This window comes from Amphimedon queenslandica, unplaced genomic scaffold, assembly GCF_000090795.2.
Source record: "Amphimedon queenslandica unplaced genomic scaffold, v1.1 AMPQUscaffold_13475, whole genome shotgun sequence".
NCBI lineage: Eukaryota > Metazoa > Porifera > Demospongiae > Haplosclerida > Niphatidae > Amphimedon > Amphimedon queenslandica.
Window position 1 is genome coordinate 134,361 of NW_003546289.1, and position 14,533 is coordinate 148,893.

At 36.3% G+C, this 14,533-nt stretch overlaps 2 protein-coding genes across 2 annotated transcripts in view; one reads left to right on the top strand and one right to left on the bottom strand.

Annotated features, from left to right (window-relative positions):
* The window catches only part of LOC105312077 (DNA-directed RNA polymerase I subunit RPA12-like), a 16,721-nt gene continuing 2,188 nt past the window's right edge, over nt 1-14,533 (bottom strand). The window contains exons 3-4 of the mRNA XM_011404435.2: nt 171-280; nt 1-128 (exon numbers count right to left, since the gene is read on the bottom strand). Coding sequence (XP_011402737.1) covers nt 104-128; nt 171-280 — 135 coding nt within the window. The 3' untranslated portion in view covers nt 1-103. The remainder of the gene's footprint in view (nt 129-170; nt 281-14,533) is intronic.
* LOC109580802 (zinc finger BED domain-containing protein 4-like) lies at nt 4,314-7,694 on the top strand. The gene is made up of 3 exons (XM_019994343.1): nt 4,314-4,994; nt 5,081-5,650; nt 6,102-7,694. The coding sequence occupies exons 1-3, from the start codon at nt 4,523-4,525 to the stop codon at nt 7,517-7,519; spliced, it is 2,460 nt and encodes an 819-aa protein (XP_019849902.1). The 5' UTR covers nt 4,314-4,522; the 3' UTR covers nt 7,520-7,694.

A 14,533-nucleotide genomic window follows, 5' to 3' on the forward strand; every position in this document is an offset into this window, starting at 1 on the left:
TCTAGTATGGTATTCTATTTGAAATCTAAACATCAATTAAGAGTTATTCTTAGTTCACACAATAACATGACTGAAACAAAAAATACAGAAAAGTATCCCAATGCTAAGAGTTTTCAGTCTCCTTAAACCTAAAATAATTATATGAGAAGTTCAAACAATATCAAATTTACTTGCACTTAGGACATGTATAAAAAACTGTTTGCCCTTCATCAGCTGAGCGAGTTTGTTGAGTAGTATATGTCATTTCATCATTACCACATTGTGGACATTTACGATCAGCCTATTAATACATAAAATTAAAAAGAGTAAGAAAACACAAAAAGTAGATTCAATTGTACTCTGAGCAAGATTTCATGTACATGTATAATTGTACAATAAAAATAACAATTGAGAATTTTTCCTTTTCATTTTTGATAAAATTTCATTAGATTTTTGAGCAACCAAAAAAATTTATAAGAAATCAAAAGTTGATCAGAATCAGCTCAAAGTTGATGCACAACATAAGAACTTGTATAATTATGTAAAAATAAAAATGCAGAATTTTCTTTTGGCCACTTTTCATGAAATTGTTTTATACTTTAACAAGGTCTCAGTTGACATACATGTACAGCTGTCAAATCTAGAGGCTCCATCTATTAAACATTATTAAAATGGTTGAGGCTGTGTAAAGAAGAGCTTCTGAATGGGTACTAGTAGATTACGTCTCAAATTATAAGTCTAAAGACTGCAATCCCTATATTTACTACCTCTCAGTAGAGTTACATGATAACTCCCTTTTTCCTTAATCTCTTATCTTTGTTTTCTCCTTCTGAAGCATTTAACATACTCAACTATGTCTCGTTTAATGCTTCTTGCACTGAATAATCTAACTCAGTCTCAAGCATACTCTACCCCTCTTAACATTTTTACTTCTTCTGTTTTTCCCTCAACCTCCTTTCTACATCTTCAGTTGCAGGCAATAACATTGCTCAATAATCATTTTGGGAAACATTTAAGCCCTACTTTGATGTCAACCATACATGCACTTTTTATGTGATGTGTCCATATTGTAACTGCATTATTTATTCATGATGTAAATATTGCAATGAACTGGCAGTCATTTAAATACTTAAATTTAATGATGTTCGTTACCATAGTGATGAGTAGTGATGAAGGAGTCTTGTCATCTCCTGCTGTCTACTATGCCCATAAAATCTTGGATGTATTGGTGGTCCAGGAAATCAACAATTCATGTAACTATAAATGAAACAGGGCATTCAGAGCATACAATCATCAATTGGTTTAACATCCTTAGAGACCTTTATGCTTAATATTTGATTGACCGTCCAATGACCATAGGTGGCCCATGATCAATCGTTGAGATCGATGAACTGAAGTTTGGCAAACAAAAAGACAATCCATGCAGCTCTGGAGATACATAATGTACTATACTGTAGTTGCTAGATCAAAAGAACCACCAGGTGGTATATAAGCCATGTACACCTAACCACAAAGCAGCTACTTCACTATATGTATAGTTGGTTTCAGTTGAGTTTGACAGGTGAAACACCTTAATAACTTTTGTTATTAATGCTAGCAACTTGAAACTTGGTATAGTTGCATAACAGGTTCTTCTGTATATCTGGATTGATTTTGGAATCTCTGGGTACTCTGGAAGGTAATTATCAGCAGGTTTTCCAGTCTCCATCAAAAAAGCCACAATGATGTTGCATTGCGTATTATGCTCATGAATGATCATTTGCATCTCATTACATTTGTCAAAATCATGTTTTATTTGTTTAAAAATAATATAAAGCAAAAGTAACGCTCCAGACTAAAAGATATTTCACAAGGTCTTGCACTCCAGAAAGAAGCCTCAGCTCATCTGCTTTACCTCTCAACTGCTGTCACTTCTTACCGCTCAGAAAATCCATTGTAAGCTTGCATTTCTTGATCCCTTTCTCAAGTAATAACAAGGACAAAGATCCTGTAGGTAAGATGTAGAGAAAATAGCACCCAAAACTAAAAACTCAAGGAGTTAGAGGAAGAAAAAGAGAGCACATTGAAGTTTCAGCCATTTTATTTGCATATGTGGGCAGGGCTACACATGACGTTTTCATGATGAAAATTTTCTGTCAAACTCAACTGCTGAAACTGACTATGTTATGATGATAATAATGAGATTCATTGGGGTAGGCTATCTGTAATGTTATTCATGGACATACATGTAGCATGCAAGATTTGCATATATGATGTAATAACCTCATGCAATCAAATGGAAACACCAAAAAGAAGAAAGCTGTCTTTGAAGGCACAAACAAAGAGGAAGTGACAAGTACCTGTTTTTCATCTAATGTAACTTTGCCTCAATTGGAAAAGCTAAAGCTCAAATTTGCTCCGAAGAATACTAAAAAAGGACTGGAAAGAATGGAGAAGAGACAATAAAGATGGTAAAGCCTCTCTAGATGACATTTAAGCATGAGAGTAGTAACAAAATCAGCAATTGGCTGTGTGATTTTTTTCTCAGAAGTAAAAAAGCTGATGGCACAGAGTATTGCCAAAGCCTTCACTGTATACTATCTAGCTTACAATGTCATGACGAATCAAGATATCCTAATGCCCCACAAATACAAGAAATGAAGGAACTTCACCAACTATTAAATAATTTGTACAAAGATCTACACAAAAGGGGTATTGGGATAAAATGTGCACAGTCTGAAGTGATTACAACAGAGGAAGAGGAGCAGTTGTGGAGCAATGAGGTGCTTGCTCTAGTGATCCTAAATACAGTTTTAAAAATCATAATGACATTAATTTCATCTTAAGAGGCAGATCCAGACGGTAACTTGTCATTGTCACAACTCTCATTTGGTAATGACAGTGATGGATCTAAATATGTGGAATACACAGAGAGTAGTTCAAAGAATTGCCCTAGAGGCTCAAAGCAACTAAACCTTACAAATAAGACTGTCTGTCATTATTCACAACCATACTTAGGATCATGCTTTCATGTGTATTTACTAAAATTATATATATTGAAACTTCATGAGGAATTAAAGGAGAAAGATATATTTTATTGTCGTCCTCTAACAATATTTAAGGATGATGGTCCCTGGCATACAACTGCACTAGTAGGACATAATACACTGGATTGCAAGCTAAAGGAACTTTGTCAAAAGGATGGTGTCTCAATGGAGGAAAAAACAAACCACAATCTAAGAGCAACATCAATTTCATGATTATATCAAGCTCACATACCCAAAAATGATAATAGAGCATTCGGGAGTCGGGACACTTAAAAAAGGTAGGACTTAAAGTGCATGAGTGCACTGCCAATTATCAAATATAGGAAATGTATGGCGCAATGGCATCAATAGTTCCTGTACCAAGAGATTTTCCAGATTCAGGAAAAGAGCAAACTGGTTAGTTACTAATTTAAACAACTATAATTATTTTTAACTTTAGATGGTATGAGTAATGATGGTAAAATGATGATTTGAAACATAGCTCATCTGGTTAGTTCTAGAATACTCCATTTCTAAATCATATCAATTTTAAAGGAGGTACCATACTAACGGGTTATTAAGCGCCCTTCGTTGTTAAGTGACTATTTCTTATTAGGTGCCTAGCTCAATGTAGCTCTTAGCATGGGTTTGTTAAGCGCAGTACAAAACAGTAGGAGTACAAGCAGTAGGAGTCCAGACACTTTTTATAAGTGTTGTGGCCATGAACCAGACTGTCAAAAGATCATTCTTCACCACCCGCCACTGTAAAGCCAGTAAAGTGATTAATTAATTATTATTGTAAACTACACCTGCTGTATTTATCAAGCGCTGAGTCATTATTAAGCACCCGTTTTTCTGTCATTTTCTGCATAAGCGCCTACGCTTAATAACCCATTAGTAAAGTATAAATGTTTGCAAGAGTGACACTGGAGATGTTCTGAAGCAGCTAAACTTTCAAGGAATGAAAGAATGCACCTTTAACATTAGTCTCAAAAAGTGAACTGGTTATTAAAAGATAATAATGTTAATCAAAAAAGAACTTGTAGGTGGGCGTTTCATTTTGCTACATTACGCTGATTATTATGGTCTCACCTAGTCACAAGGCTGTAGTAGTGAGAGCTTGCATACTCAGCAAGATACAGTTACCTCTCCCTTGGACACACGGACTCTCTGGATTGGTGACTTTAAATTACATACATCACTCCAAGCTATGTTACAATAATAATGAATTTGTAATAGTACACTACAATTGATAAATGCAGCGAATGTTATATCGTATTCAAACCAAATTATAGCTTCATTTTGACTGTGCAATACTAATTAGTCTTTGCTGCTGCAGTGCCTTCCAATACTTTAATCAGTAACTTTTAAGTAGTTCTGATGCATCACCATTGTGTCTTACCAAACCAATTGTTGGTATTTGAAACATCCATTTTGTTTTACCAAACCAGTTTTTGGTAATGTAAACCTCAATTTGTAGATACCAATCGTGATCAGTGGATTACTCCTAGATAGTAGCTAAGCTTAAGGTCCGCCCCATGTCCCACCCAATTTTTTGCGCATGCGCAAGGACTGATCCTGCACGAGTCAGTAGTCACGAGGGCCAGCAAGCAATTAAGCAGGGTGAATATTTGGCAGCTGCATCTTTATCCCGAGGCCATATCTCCACTGTACAAATGTCATTCAGTTCAGGACAGGGGCTTCTTTCACCTCTAGGCCAACGCGGACGTTACGTGAGTACCTCCACACCGCACTCCCCCGGCACTCCATGGTTCCCATCTCGTTCTGCAACGCCTGTTTCCTCAACGGACGAATCTTGTTCTTTGTCTCAACTCACAGGCCTCAGCGGCCAGGCTAGTGGCTCGAGTTTCACTACGCCTCTCATTGCAGGCAGAAGTCCAGTGTGGCGGTACTTTGTTAAACAAGAAGACAAAGAAAAGGACACGACTGTAGCTATATGTAACGTGCCAAAGCCTGAACTTGGTGGTCAGATTTGTGGAGAGAGAAAAGGTATATCCAGTAGTAACAGTATATAATTAGTCCAAGTGCATGTGGATGAGGCATCAGTAAATTTAATTATAATTTTTTTAATTTAGGTACTCATATTAACACATTAAAGAGTCATTTAAGAAATAGTCATCCAAGCATTTATAATGCTGTAATGGCTGAAGAAACGGCAAATAAGAAGAAGCGACAAGAAAGGAAGGTGTTAGATGCAATTCGACCATCTGATAAAAAAAAGAAAAGATGGAGCATTGATATGAACACCTTATTTGTGCCGGATTCAGTAAAATACAATGAATATGATAAGTCACAGAAGTTGATAGATAACACTGTAGCTGTCTTTGTTGGTGCAACTAATGTACCTTATAGCATCACCTCTAATGTACATTTTCAGAGAATGATACGTGCATTGGACTTCAGATATCGTATTCCTGGGCGCACTCGTTTAATGTCACTAATTGATGATATCGTAGCAACAATGAAATCGCAAATTCAGCTTTCTATGGCTACTGCCAGAAAAATTAATTTCTGCGCCGATATATGGTCCAAAAAAGGATTGACGTCTTCGTATCTGGGTTTGACGGCTCATTTTTACTGTCCCGTTACTTTTAAAATTAAACATGCCACTCTGGCAGTTAGGGAATTGCCTCATCCACATACAGGTTTGTAACACTGTATTTCTAACAAATAGTTGTAAATTAACACCCCATTGTTAAGAACTGTCTTGACAGTTGACACTAAAGGATATTGACTGTTATTCTTTTAGCAAAAAAAAATTTCTCACATCCTATATACTGGACTGTTGTATTTTCACAGTATCCTCTTCAATAAAATATCAGAGACTTGATATTTGTCAAGTTTTTTGCCATTTAAAGTCTTCACTTTCACCTGACCCCTGGCTTTTTTCAATTAATAAATTACGTCACATTCTAATGGTGCAAACAAAGTTTATAAATTCCCATGTTTTTCAAAAATTATAACAAATAATCAATAGGTCAGGTGAAACTGAATAGACTTTAGTATGCATATATGAAGTAAATACAATATAATTATGCTTTATTTTTGACACTCATGTTTTACAGCATTACTATATCTTTTACTTTTTAATTTTAGGTGACGCCATATGCAATCTCACGTATCAAATAATTGAGGAATGGCAGATACCTTCTTCGAAGATACAATATATAATCACTGATAATGGCAGTAATATGGTTAAAGCCTTCAAATCGGATGTTGCTGCGTCTAAGCATCAAAATATTCGTGATTTTACTGCAGAGGTTGAGCTAGAGGTGGAACATAATGAGGATGAAGAGGAGGAGGAGGAAGAGGAGGAGTTAGGAGATGATCGAGACAAAGAAGTGGCAGATTTCGATAGCCACGAAGCAAGGCATGGAAGTGTTTTTAGACAACAAGGGCTACAAAGATTAAGTTGCTTTAGCCACACCCTGCAACTTGTGGTTTCGTCATTTAACAAAGACAGTGCATCTAAAGAACTACTTTCCACAGCATATAAAGTTGTGCAACAAGTATCACAGTCTGGGAAGGTGACAGAGGCACTGATATCTGCAGCTGGCAAGAAATTAGTTTCACGCAGTGTCACGAGGTGGACCAGTGCGTATTTAGTCATTGATAGACTATTAGAAGTAAAGGAGCCTCTGAAGATTGTACTTTTAAATCATAATTTAACAATGCTTCAGCCGCAGGACTGGGAAGTTCTTAAGAATGTGAGAACCCTCCTTTATAAATTTGCCAACTACACAAATGTAGTAGGAGGTGAGCAATATACAACTTTGTCTCTAGTTATACCTTACTACATTGAATTGCAACATCATCTAAAAGACATGATGAAGATAGATAAATTGCAATCTGTATCAAAAATAATGGCACTTGAACTGGAAAGACGTTTTTCTAACTTACTTGACCCGGCCCATGAAAATCATAACTCACTGTACATGGTGGCAACGTTACTTGATCCACGCTTTAAGAACCTTTTAGAAAAGGAACATATTGCGTATGCCCGAAAAGAATGCATAAAGCTTCTTTGCAATGGAGATTATGAATCTGACAGTAAAAATGCTGCTAGTAGTTCTCAACCTGTTCCTTCAGTCCTTGAAGCTTCTGAGAGTGATGATGAACCTGCTAATAAACAGTTTCGATATGTATTTGATATAATGGATAAGAAAGCTACTGAAAAAAAAGAGGTAGCTAAGAGGCAACCTAATTTACCAGAGCTGCAGCTCGATTCTTATATACACACTACTGCTAGGACCAGGTACGATCCTGACAGTGATCCGATATTGTTTTGGATTCAGTCTAAAGAGTCCTACACATTCTTGGCCCCATTTGCTATTGATATCCTTGCTGCTCCTTCTTCATCTGCTCCTGTAGAGCGTACATTTTCTACAGCTGGCATTGCTACTTCTGGTCGCAGAAATCGACTTGCAAAAGATAACTTAGAAAAAGAAGTTCTTCTAAAAAAGAATGAGGAATACTACATGAAGATCTATTTGTCAGATAAGACTTCAGTCTGAAACTCTGCGATTTACTTGTTATTTTGTCCTGGAATAAGATTGATAATTATAACTTTTGAGTTTTGTGCAAATAATAATTATAAATACTGAATTTAAAAATAATTCTCAGGTACTGTAATTGGTGGGGCAGTCCCTCAGTCTGCTGAGGCTCAGCTAATGTTACCATTACCAAAAGTTGGTTTGGTAAATGGAAGCCATATAGGTAGTATACCTAACCAAACTACCATTTGATATTTCAGAAAAGACTAATACTAATACCATGTCCACTTTAAATGGAAACTCTATCATTAATTTTTAGGCAATAGAAAAGATTGTAGGCCATAAAATAGAAGGTAGTGAACACCAATACAATCTAGCACTAGGCTAAAGCTAAAACCAGGGTTGGGATCAAGTATTTGGGACTTAAGTTTCAAACTTTAAAATGCTTCTTTTGGCTGTCTGTGTTGTCCAAGTCCAATTGTACTACTACTCGCTGCTTTTATAAGCCTGTCTAGGACGTTCTTCACTCCATTCAACTTTCTAGCTACTGTCTGCTGCAGACCACATGTGCTCCTCATTGCACATGTGCAACAAACTACCTGTGCAAAAGAAGAGGAACTGCAGAGTAGCTACTTACCTGTACTTCCACAAGTGTTCAAAGGTTGAATATAGTGCATTACATAAAATAATGTACACTGTATCAGTCAGATGTAGTGTTTCACAATTATTCGGTTTTACAATACAATTACAATTATTAATGTCATACTTAATCAAACTGTACTACCTTTTCAAAAAAATGATTATCATTATGCACATTTATCATCTATTGTTAATGTACTACATGACAGTTTACCAGACACAAAATGGTATCATTCTCTAGTTTATCTACTTGCTATTCGCTGCCTTCAATTGAGACAGTCGGCAGTATGACTCTAGGCAAAAAAACAAATAGCAAGCTTGGATCTGAGAGTTGACGAGAACAGGCAAGTGATAGAGAAGCAAAAAACTTTTTCGTAAGTGTGGGGCAGTTGTTTGAGGTAACATGTCTAACCTCTCTCAATCAGCATGATCAGCATAATCAATCATGATCAATCAATTATGCTGATTGATTATGCTGAGATCAGCATGACCATCATGCTGAGCTCTTTGCTTCTATTTTAAGTTAAATACCCCTGTGGCACTCAAAAACACAACTAACATTTGAGAAATGATTACTAGGGCAGGCAATATTCTCAAGGTAGTCCGTAAGCCAAAGATCTCACTCGTGCCATAACATATTTCCTAGCCAAAGATGCTAAGCCATTGCATACAGTGGAAAAGCAAAAATTTCAACACATAATAGAGAAACTTGACCCAAAATACCAGAAAAGTACTTTCATCTCAAGAATCCACTCTCCAGCTACAGGCAAGAAATGACATAATGGAGCAGCTCAAGAAAACAAAATACTCTAGTATAACCACAGATTTGTGAACAAGAGTCTATACCATATAATTATTACTTACTTTTACTGTCCACCATATTGATGGTGAATGGAGTCTCAAATTGAAGTGTCTTAAATGACACTGTTGCCTTGTTTGCTTATCAGACATTGCATGTGTATACACGATACACAAGTACATACATGACATTTTGCTTTGAAAGTAGATAGCTGTAGATACATGAAGATGTAAATCTATTACACGATTACCGTATTTCCTCGATTACTAGCCACGGCTACTATAAATTTCAGCTCAAGTTGACAGGGGCTACTATTCGAGGGCGGCTACTATTTCTCTCCTAGCAAACATGTGACCACACCTATCATTCACCATAAGTACGCACCATCGTGTAGAAATCGAGCAAACTCGAGCTAAACGTTGGGAGGCATGGAAATTGATAGTGTTGTCAGAGGCCACCATGTCTACAAGGCAATATGGAACCCAGTAATAGGAGAGAAACTATAGGTCTTGCCGGAGAACAACAATGAGCACTCAAACCAGTGCACGTGGCACATTAATTAATTAAATTTTAATTAACTGCGGTTTCTATTAGAGGGCGGTTACTATTACAATAGTGCAAGCACAGAGGGGGGCTACTATTTGGATGCGGCTACTATTCGAAGGGTGGCTTCTATTTGAGGAAGTACGGTAATTCATAAATTTACCACACCCTTGATCTAGCAGTACATGCTACAATGGCTGTCTCTGTGACATACAGTAAGTTTTTTGACTTACCTGCTTCCTCCAAAAGTCTTAAGGACTGCAAAGCTAAGTGTAAACTATGTCACGAATCGTATAAATTTATGCCATCAATGAAATTAAGGTAATCTTTTAAAGCACCTACAGAATGCACACAGTCAGTTGTTAGAGACTCACAAGACCAGTAAATGACAGCTCCCTGAAGACTAAGCCACTATTAACAGTAATGACCATCTCTCAAAGCGAAGAAGGGAATTTAGGAATCAAGATTCAGTACTTAATTTACTGACTAGGAATCTTGTTGGTACAGGTGGACTTCCCATTCAATTAGCTAAACATAGTGGTTTCAGATATTTATGTATCATGTTGAGCCATGGTTCTAGCCTGTATCAAGAGTAGCAGTCAAGAAGAAACTAAACATTTTGCATGAGGAAGAAAGGGATAAAATGTTGAAGGAAACTTCTGGTCTCTCCTTCAAGCCATCTGTCATGTACGCTTGATTTTTGGACTGGTAGAGATGGCAGGAGTTTTATGGGCTGCACAGTTCATTATGTCATTGCTACTGAAAGAAGTTGTGTAGCCATATGCTATTCTTTAAAGAAGTTCAACCCCTTCATATGGCAGAGACCAGATAAAAGCAGGAGACGGAGCGGGAGTTGACGGATAAAAGTGGGAGACGGAGTGGGAGTTGACGGATAAAAGTGGGAGACGGAGCAGGAGATGCCACAAAAGAATGCGGATATAGATCTATAGCAACGTGTAGTTCAGGAAAGTGGGAGATGATGGACAGAATCGGAGAATGTTTGGCACCAAAATAATGTTATTTCTATTTTGAGTTATAATTCTGACAACTAATTTTAGTTCTGATTCTCGTTACTTTGGCATTTACAAAAAATTACAGCTAGTTACCATAGTATTACAATTTTAAAGTAGTAAAATTGTGAGCTCAGTAATACAACACTGCATGCATGATTTTGATGAATGGAGCTCAGTTTACAAAATTTGTCAAATACACGAGCACAAATACTGCATGCATTTATGAGAAATCTTATTCTTTTTACTAGCTGAATATTTTTATTGCCCATGGCTACACATCATGATATCAGCCCTGCACAGCTGCACTGTAGAGTATCATGCTACAAAGAAACATGTCATATAATGTTTTTTTGTGAAAGACACCTGAGCACAATTTTTTAGTGGAGGACTGAGGAGGAATATAGCCATGATGTCTTGCTAGCTGCATTACATTTAAAAAAGGAAGCACTCAGATTGAGTGAGATTTGATAATGGTTCTGTTGGTAATGAGGTAGCTTACATAGTTTCGACACATTCTCAAAATGATAATAATATCTTATGAATTGGCTAATGTTGCATTCTGTGAAGAAAGTAAAAATTCAGTATGGTATTTATGTAAATTGATGTCCCTAGGTAGATGATCAACAGCCCGGGCTCATTTAATACCAGATTTGTAAGAAATTCATTATGCATTTTGTTGCCAATGTAGTAGTAGTAATGACATGTATACCTCAGAAAATAATGTGCCTTAGATGCACTGTCACCAGGAAAGGCAGTTTCTCATTTACTTTCAATCTTCTGATGGAGAAAATGCACTAAAATCTGGTCTATTGGTGATGTTAAGTGGAAAATTAATACAAGGTAATAAAATCCATCATGCTTGATTGGGTCTATGTCACAGCATAACCTTCCTCTCACTTGCAATGGGACATTTAGCTGCCATGGAACAGAATATGATAGTTTTTTTGCCTACATTTTGTCACGTGTGGAGACTTCATCAAAAAGACGATGAGGCTCAAAGTTTTGTCCTTCAGATGACTCAAAAGGAAATTTGTATAATTTTTCATTAGATCCTGTCTCCAGATGTATAGCACATTCCTATAAGGCCTGGGGACAAAATTCATGGATACCATTGATCAGAATACTTCACTGAGTTTATGAATGCAGAGGAACACCTATCTCTAGTTCCTTTTTTACAAGTACCACTCCTTGAATAATTTCTTTCAATATCTCTGCAATAAAAGGTTATCAAGACTTTAATATATTAAGCACTACTGCAACAACTGGATATTTAATATTTACAAGACTCAATATTGCTTTGAAAGATTCACTATGGTAAAAAATAACTGTCTAACAGCAGCAATAATGTGGAAAGGTGACCTTTATTACTATGATGGCATTAAGAATTCACTGAGATTTTGACCTGTTCAAAGACAAAGATTTTTTTTATCAGGACTGACTTGATCTACTTTGATTTATTTCAAACACTGAACCATAATAGCAATAACTAATATCTACTGTAGTTTTTGAACTTACAGACTATAATGATTAATTTTTCATTTGCACTTAGAGCTAACAGTCAGTATAGTACTATAATGATTAATTTCTACATGCTGCTATGGTTGTTTGCTGGTCTCCGTCAATTCCAGCTTCCCGTAAAAGCGTAACTCCCGCTCCGTCTCCCGCTTTTATCTGTCAACTCCCACTCCTGCTCCCGCTCCATCTCCCACTTTTATCTGGTCCTTATATGGCAGAAAATATTCGAAATAAGTTTGAAGATCATCTTGATTTATTGAATGGTTCCATCTAACAGACAATGCTGCTAATATGAAGTGTGCATTTCACAAGACTAAGAATGATGACACTGACAACATATATGAAGATGAAGAAGATGAGAATATTAAACTCTGTGATTCACCGGAACTTGAGTTAATGAGCTTCACTTTGATACTTGGATAGGGTGTGCAGCTCACAAACTTCAGTTACATGTAGTTGTTCACATTAGATACAAGGAATTATTGGCCTATAGAAGAGTCCAAGCTGGATTTAATAAAGCTAAATCCATCTGTGCCTTGTCTTGTAAATCAAGCCATCTCAATCATGCTTTATCAGCCAGAATACCGGTCTCAAATGAGACCAGATGGAGCTCACACATGCGTCTTCATGAGCATGTTTTAACACACTTCAATAATATCAATGAGGCTCATAATAAGGTCAATCACAAACACTCTTATGTACTCTTGGAAACATTTGGTACTATCATAAACAGACAAAATAAAATCTGACCAATGTTGTTCACGTAATGCAGTATTTTGCTGAAGCTACTTATCTCTTACAAGCAGAAAAGTATGCTACATCCAGTTCTATTATACCAATTGTTGATTTGTTAGAAAATGCTCCATTGAGCATGAATAGTGAAGCAGCAGCAATCAATGCTCTTTGTGAGACCCTTTTAAATGGCCTACAACACTAATTCTCATACCTACTAGATTCTAAGATTCATCTCAGTGCTACAGCTCTGAATCCACGTATTAAACTTACTTTTGCTGATAACACTGACAATACAATAAAAATTATAAATTTTCATCTACGAAACAACATATCAGGTCATATCTTCCTCCTTGTTTATCAGGATCTATTACGCAGACCACACCGGTAGCTGTTGAAAAGAAGAAACAGCTCTTAGAATATAGCTTTTATTCTCAGTGTGAAAGCACTACAACTCCTAATTGTGATGTTGAATTGCAAACTTACTTGAAAAGTACTACAGTAGATGCTGATCCAGTTTCTTTTTGGTCTCAAAGGTCAGAAACTAGTCTTAGTAAACTCGCTCTTCAACTATTCTCAATATATACCATCAAGCTCTGCTCCCATTGAATGTCTTTTTTCTAAAGTGGGTATACTACTTAGTCAAAAAAGAACAAGGATAAGAAGTGATCATTTAGAACAATTGTTATTTCTCAAGTAATGTTGTTTTTTTCAAAACTTTACTTAGAATTATTTTTGTAAATTTCTTCATGAGTTTAAGATAATAATACAAAATAGCTAAGACTGATACAAGTAGATACATGTACATGTAACAAATTACACAAAAAATGTAGACAATCGATAGATGATTTTTGAGTAAATGATGCAATGTCTGTTGTTTATCACACTAGTGACAATATTGCTGACTAAGTGACTATGTCACTGGTATGCTGACTAACTGGGAACTTGACATCAAATGTGCTGTTGTATGAACTACTGACAGTGGTGCAAATGTCATTGCAGCCTTTTATATGTGACTTCACATGATAATAATGAGAACATAAGTTTCTTTAAATGTAGCTGTTTTTATGATTTCAAGCACCAAAAATGAAGACATATTTCAGGAAAAATTACCAAATCTTAATGGTGAAGTATAATACTAGATCTAGAGGTGGTACAAATATGCAAAAACAGATGAAAGTGATCAAACAGATGATGAAGATCAAGGTATTTGTGAAAAGTGTGGTTCAGCTTATGATAATGATCCAGAAAATGGATTGGGTGTAATAACATCCCTCGTTGGTATCACTGTAAGCGTGGGCTAATAGAGGGTGAAAAAAATTGTAAAATCAAAGACAAAAAAGAAGGAGCATGAAATTGAGAAAACCAAGGGGATATTCCAAAATAAAGTGCATTTGCTACATAAGCCTGAATTAATGTTTCCAAACAGTGCCCCATAATAATGACATTATATGTGCAACGTAGAATAAAAGTTTCAAGAGTAGCATCTTCCTTTAGGATTTTCATTGGTATACTTTTGCTAAACATTGGTCATTGCTCTGATGTATCACACTTTCAAGATGCTGCTCCTCATTTTTGCACACATACATCTACATGTATTTGTCAGTCTGTGTTGTTGGCACAATTGAGGCTATGATGAAGACTAAGAAGTCTCTCGATAAGATGACAACCATTCCATTTGAAGAACTGCCTACTGTCAAGAAGGTACTTGGACGTATAAAGGAAGAGGATGGCAATGTCACTTACCATGGTACAGAAATAACACATTATGCTAGGGCACTCACTTACCTAAGT

What these genes read in the sequence shown, in the direction of transcription:
- LOC109580802 (XM_019994343.1), top strand. Translation starts at nt 4,523, where the DNA reads ATGTCCCACCCAATTTTTTGCGCATGCGCAAGGACTGATCCTGCACGA. An exon ending in GATTTGTGGAGAGAGAAAAG is followed by an intron (nt 4,995 to 5,080) that starts GTATATCCAGTA and finishes TTTTTAATTTAG; the next exon opens with GTACTCATATTAACACATTA. An exon ending in ATTGCCTCATCCACATACAG is followed by an intron (nt 5,651 to 6,101) that starts GTTTGTAACACT and finishes TTTTAATTTTAG; the next exon opens with GTGACGCCATATGCAATCTC.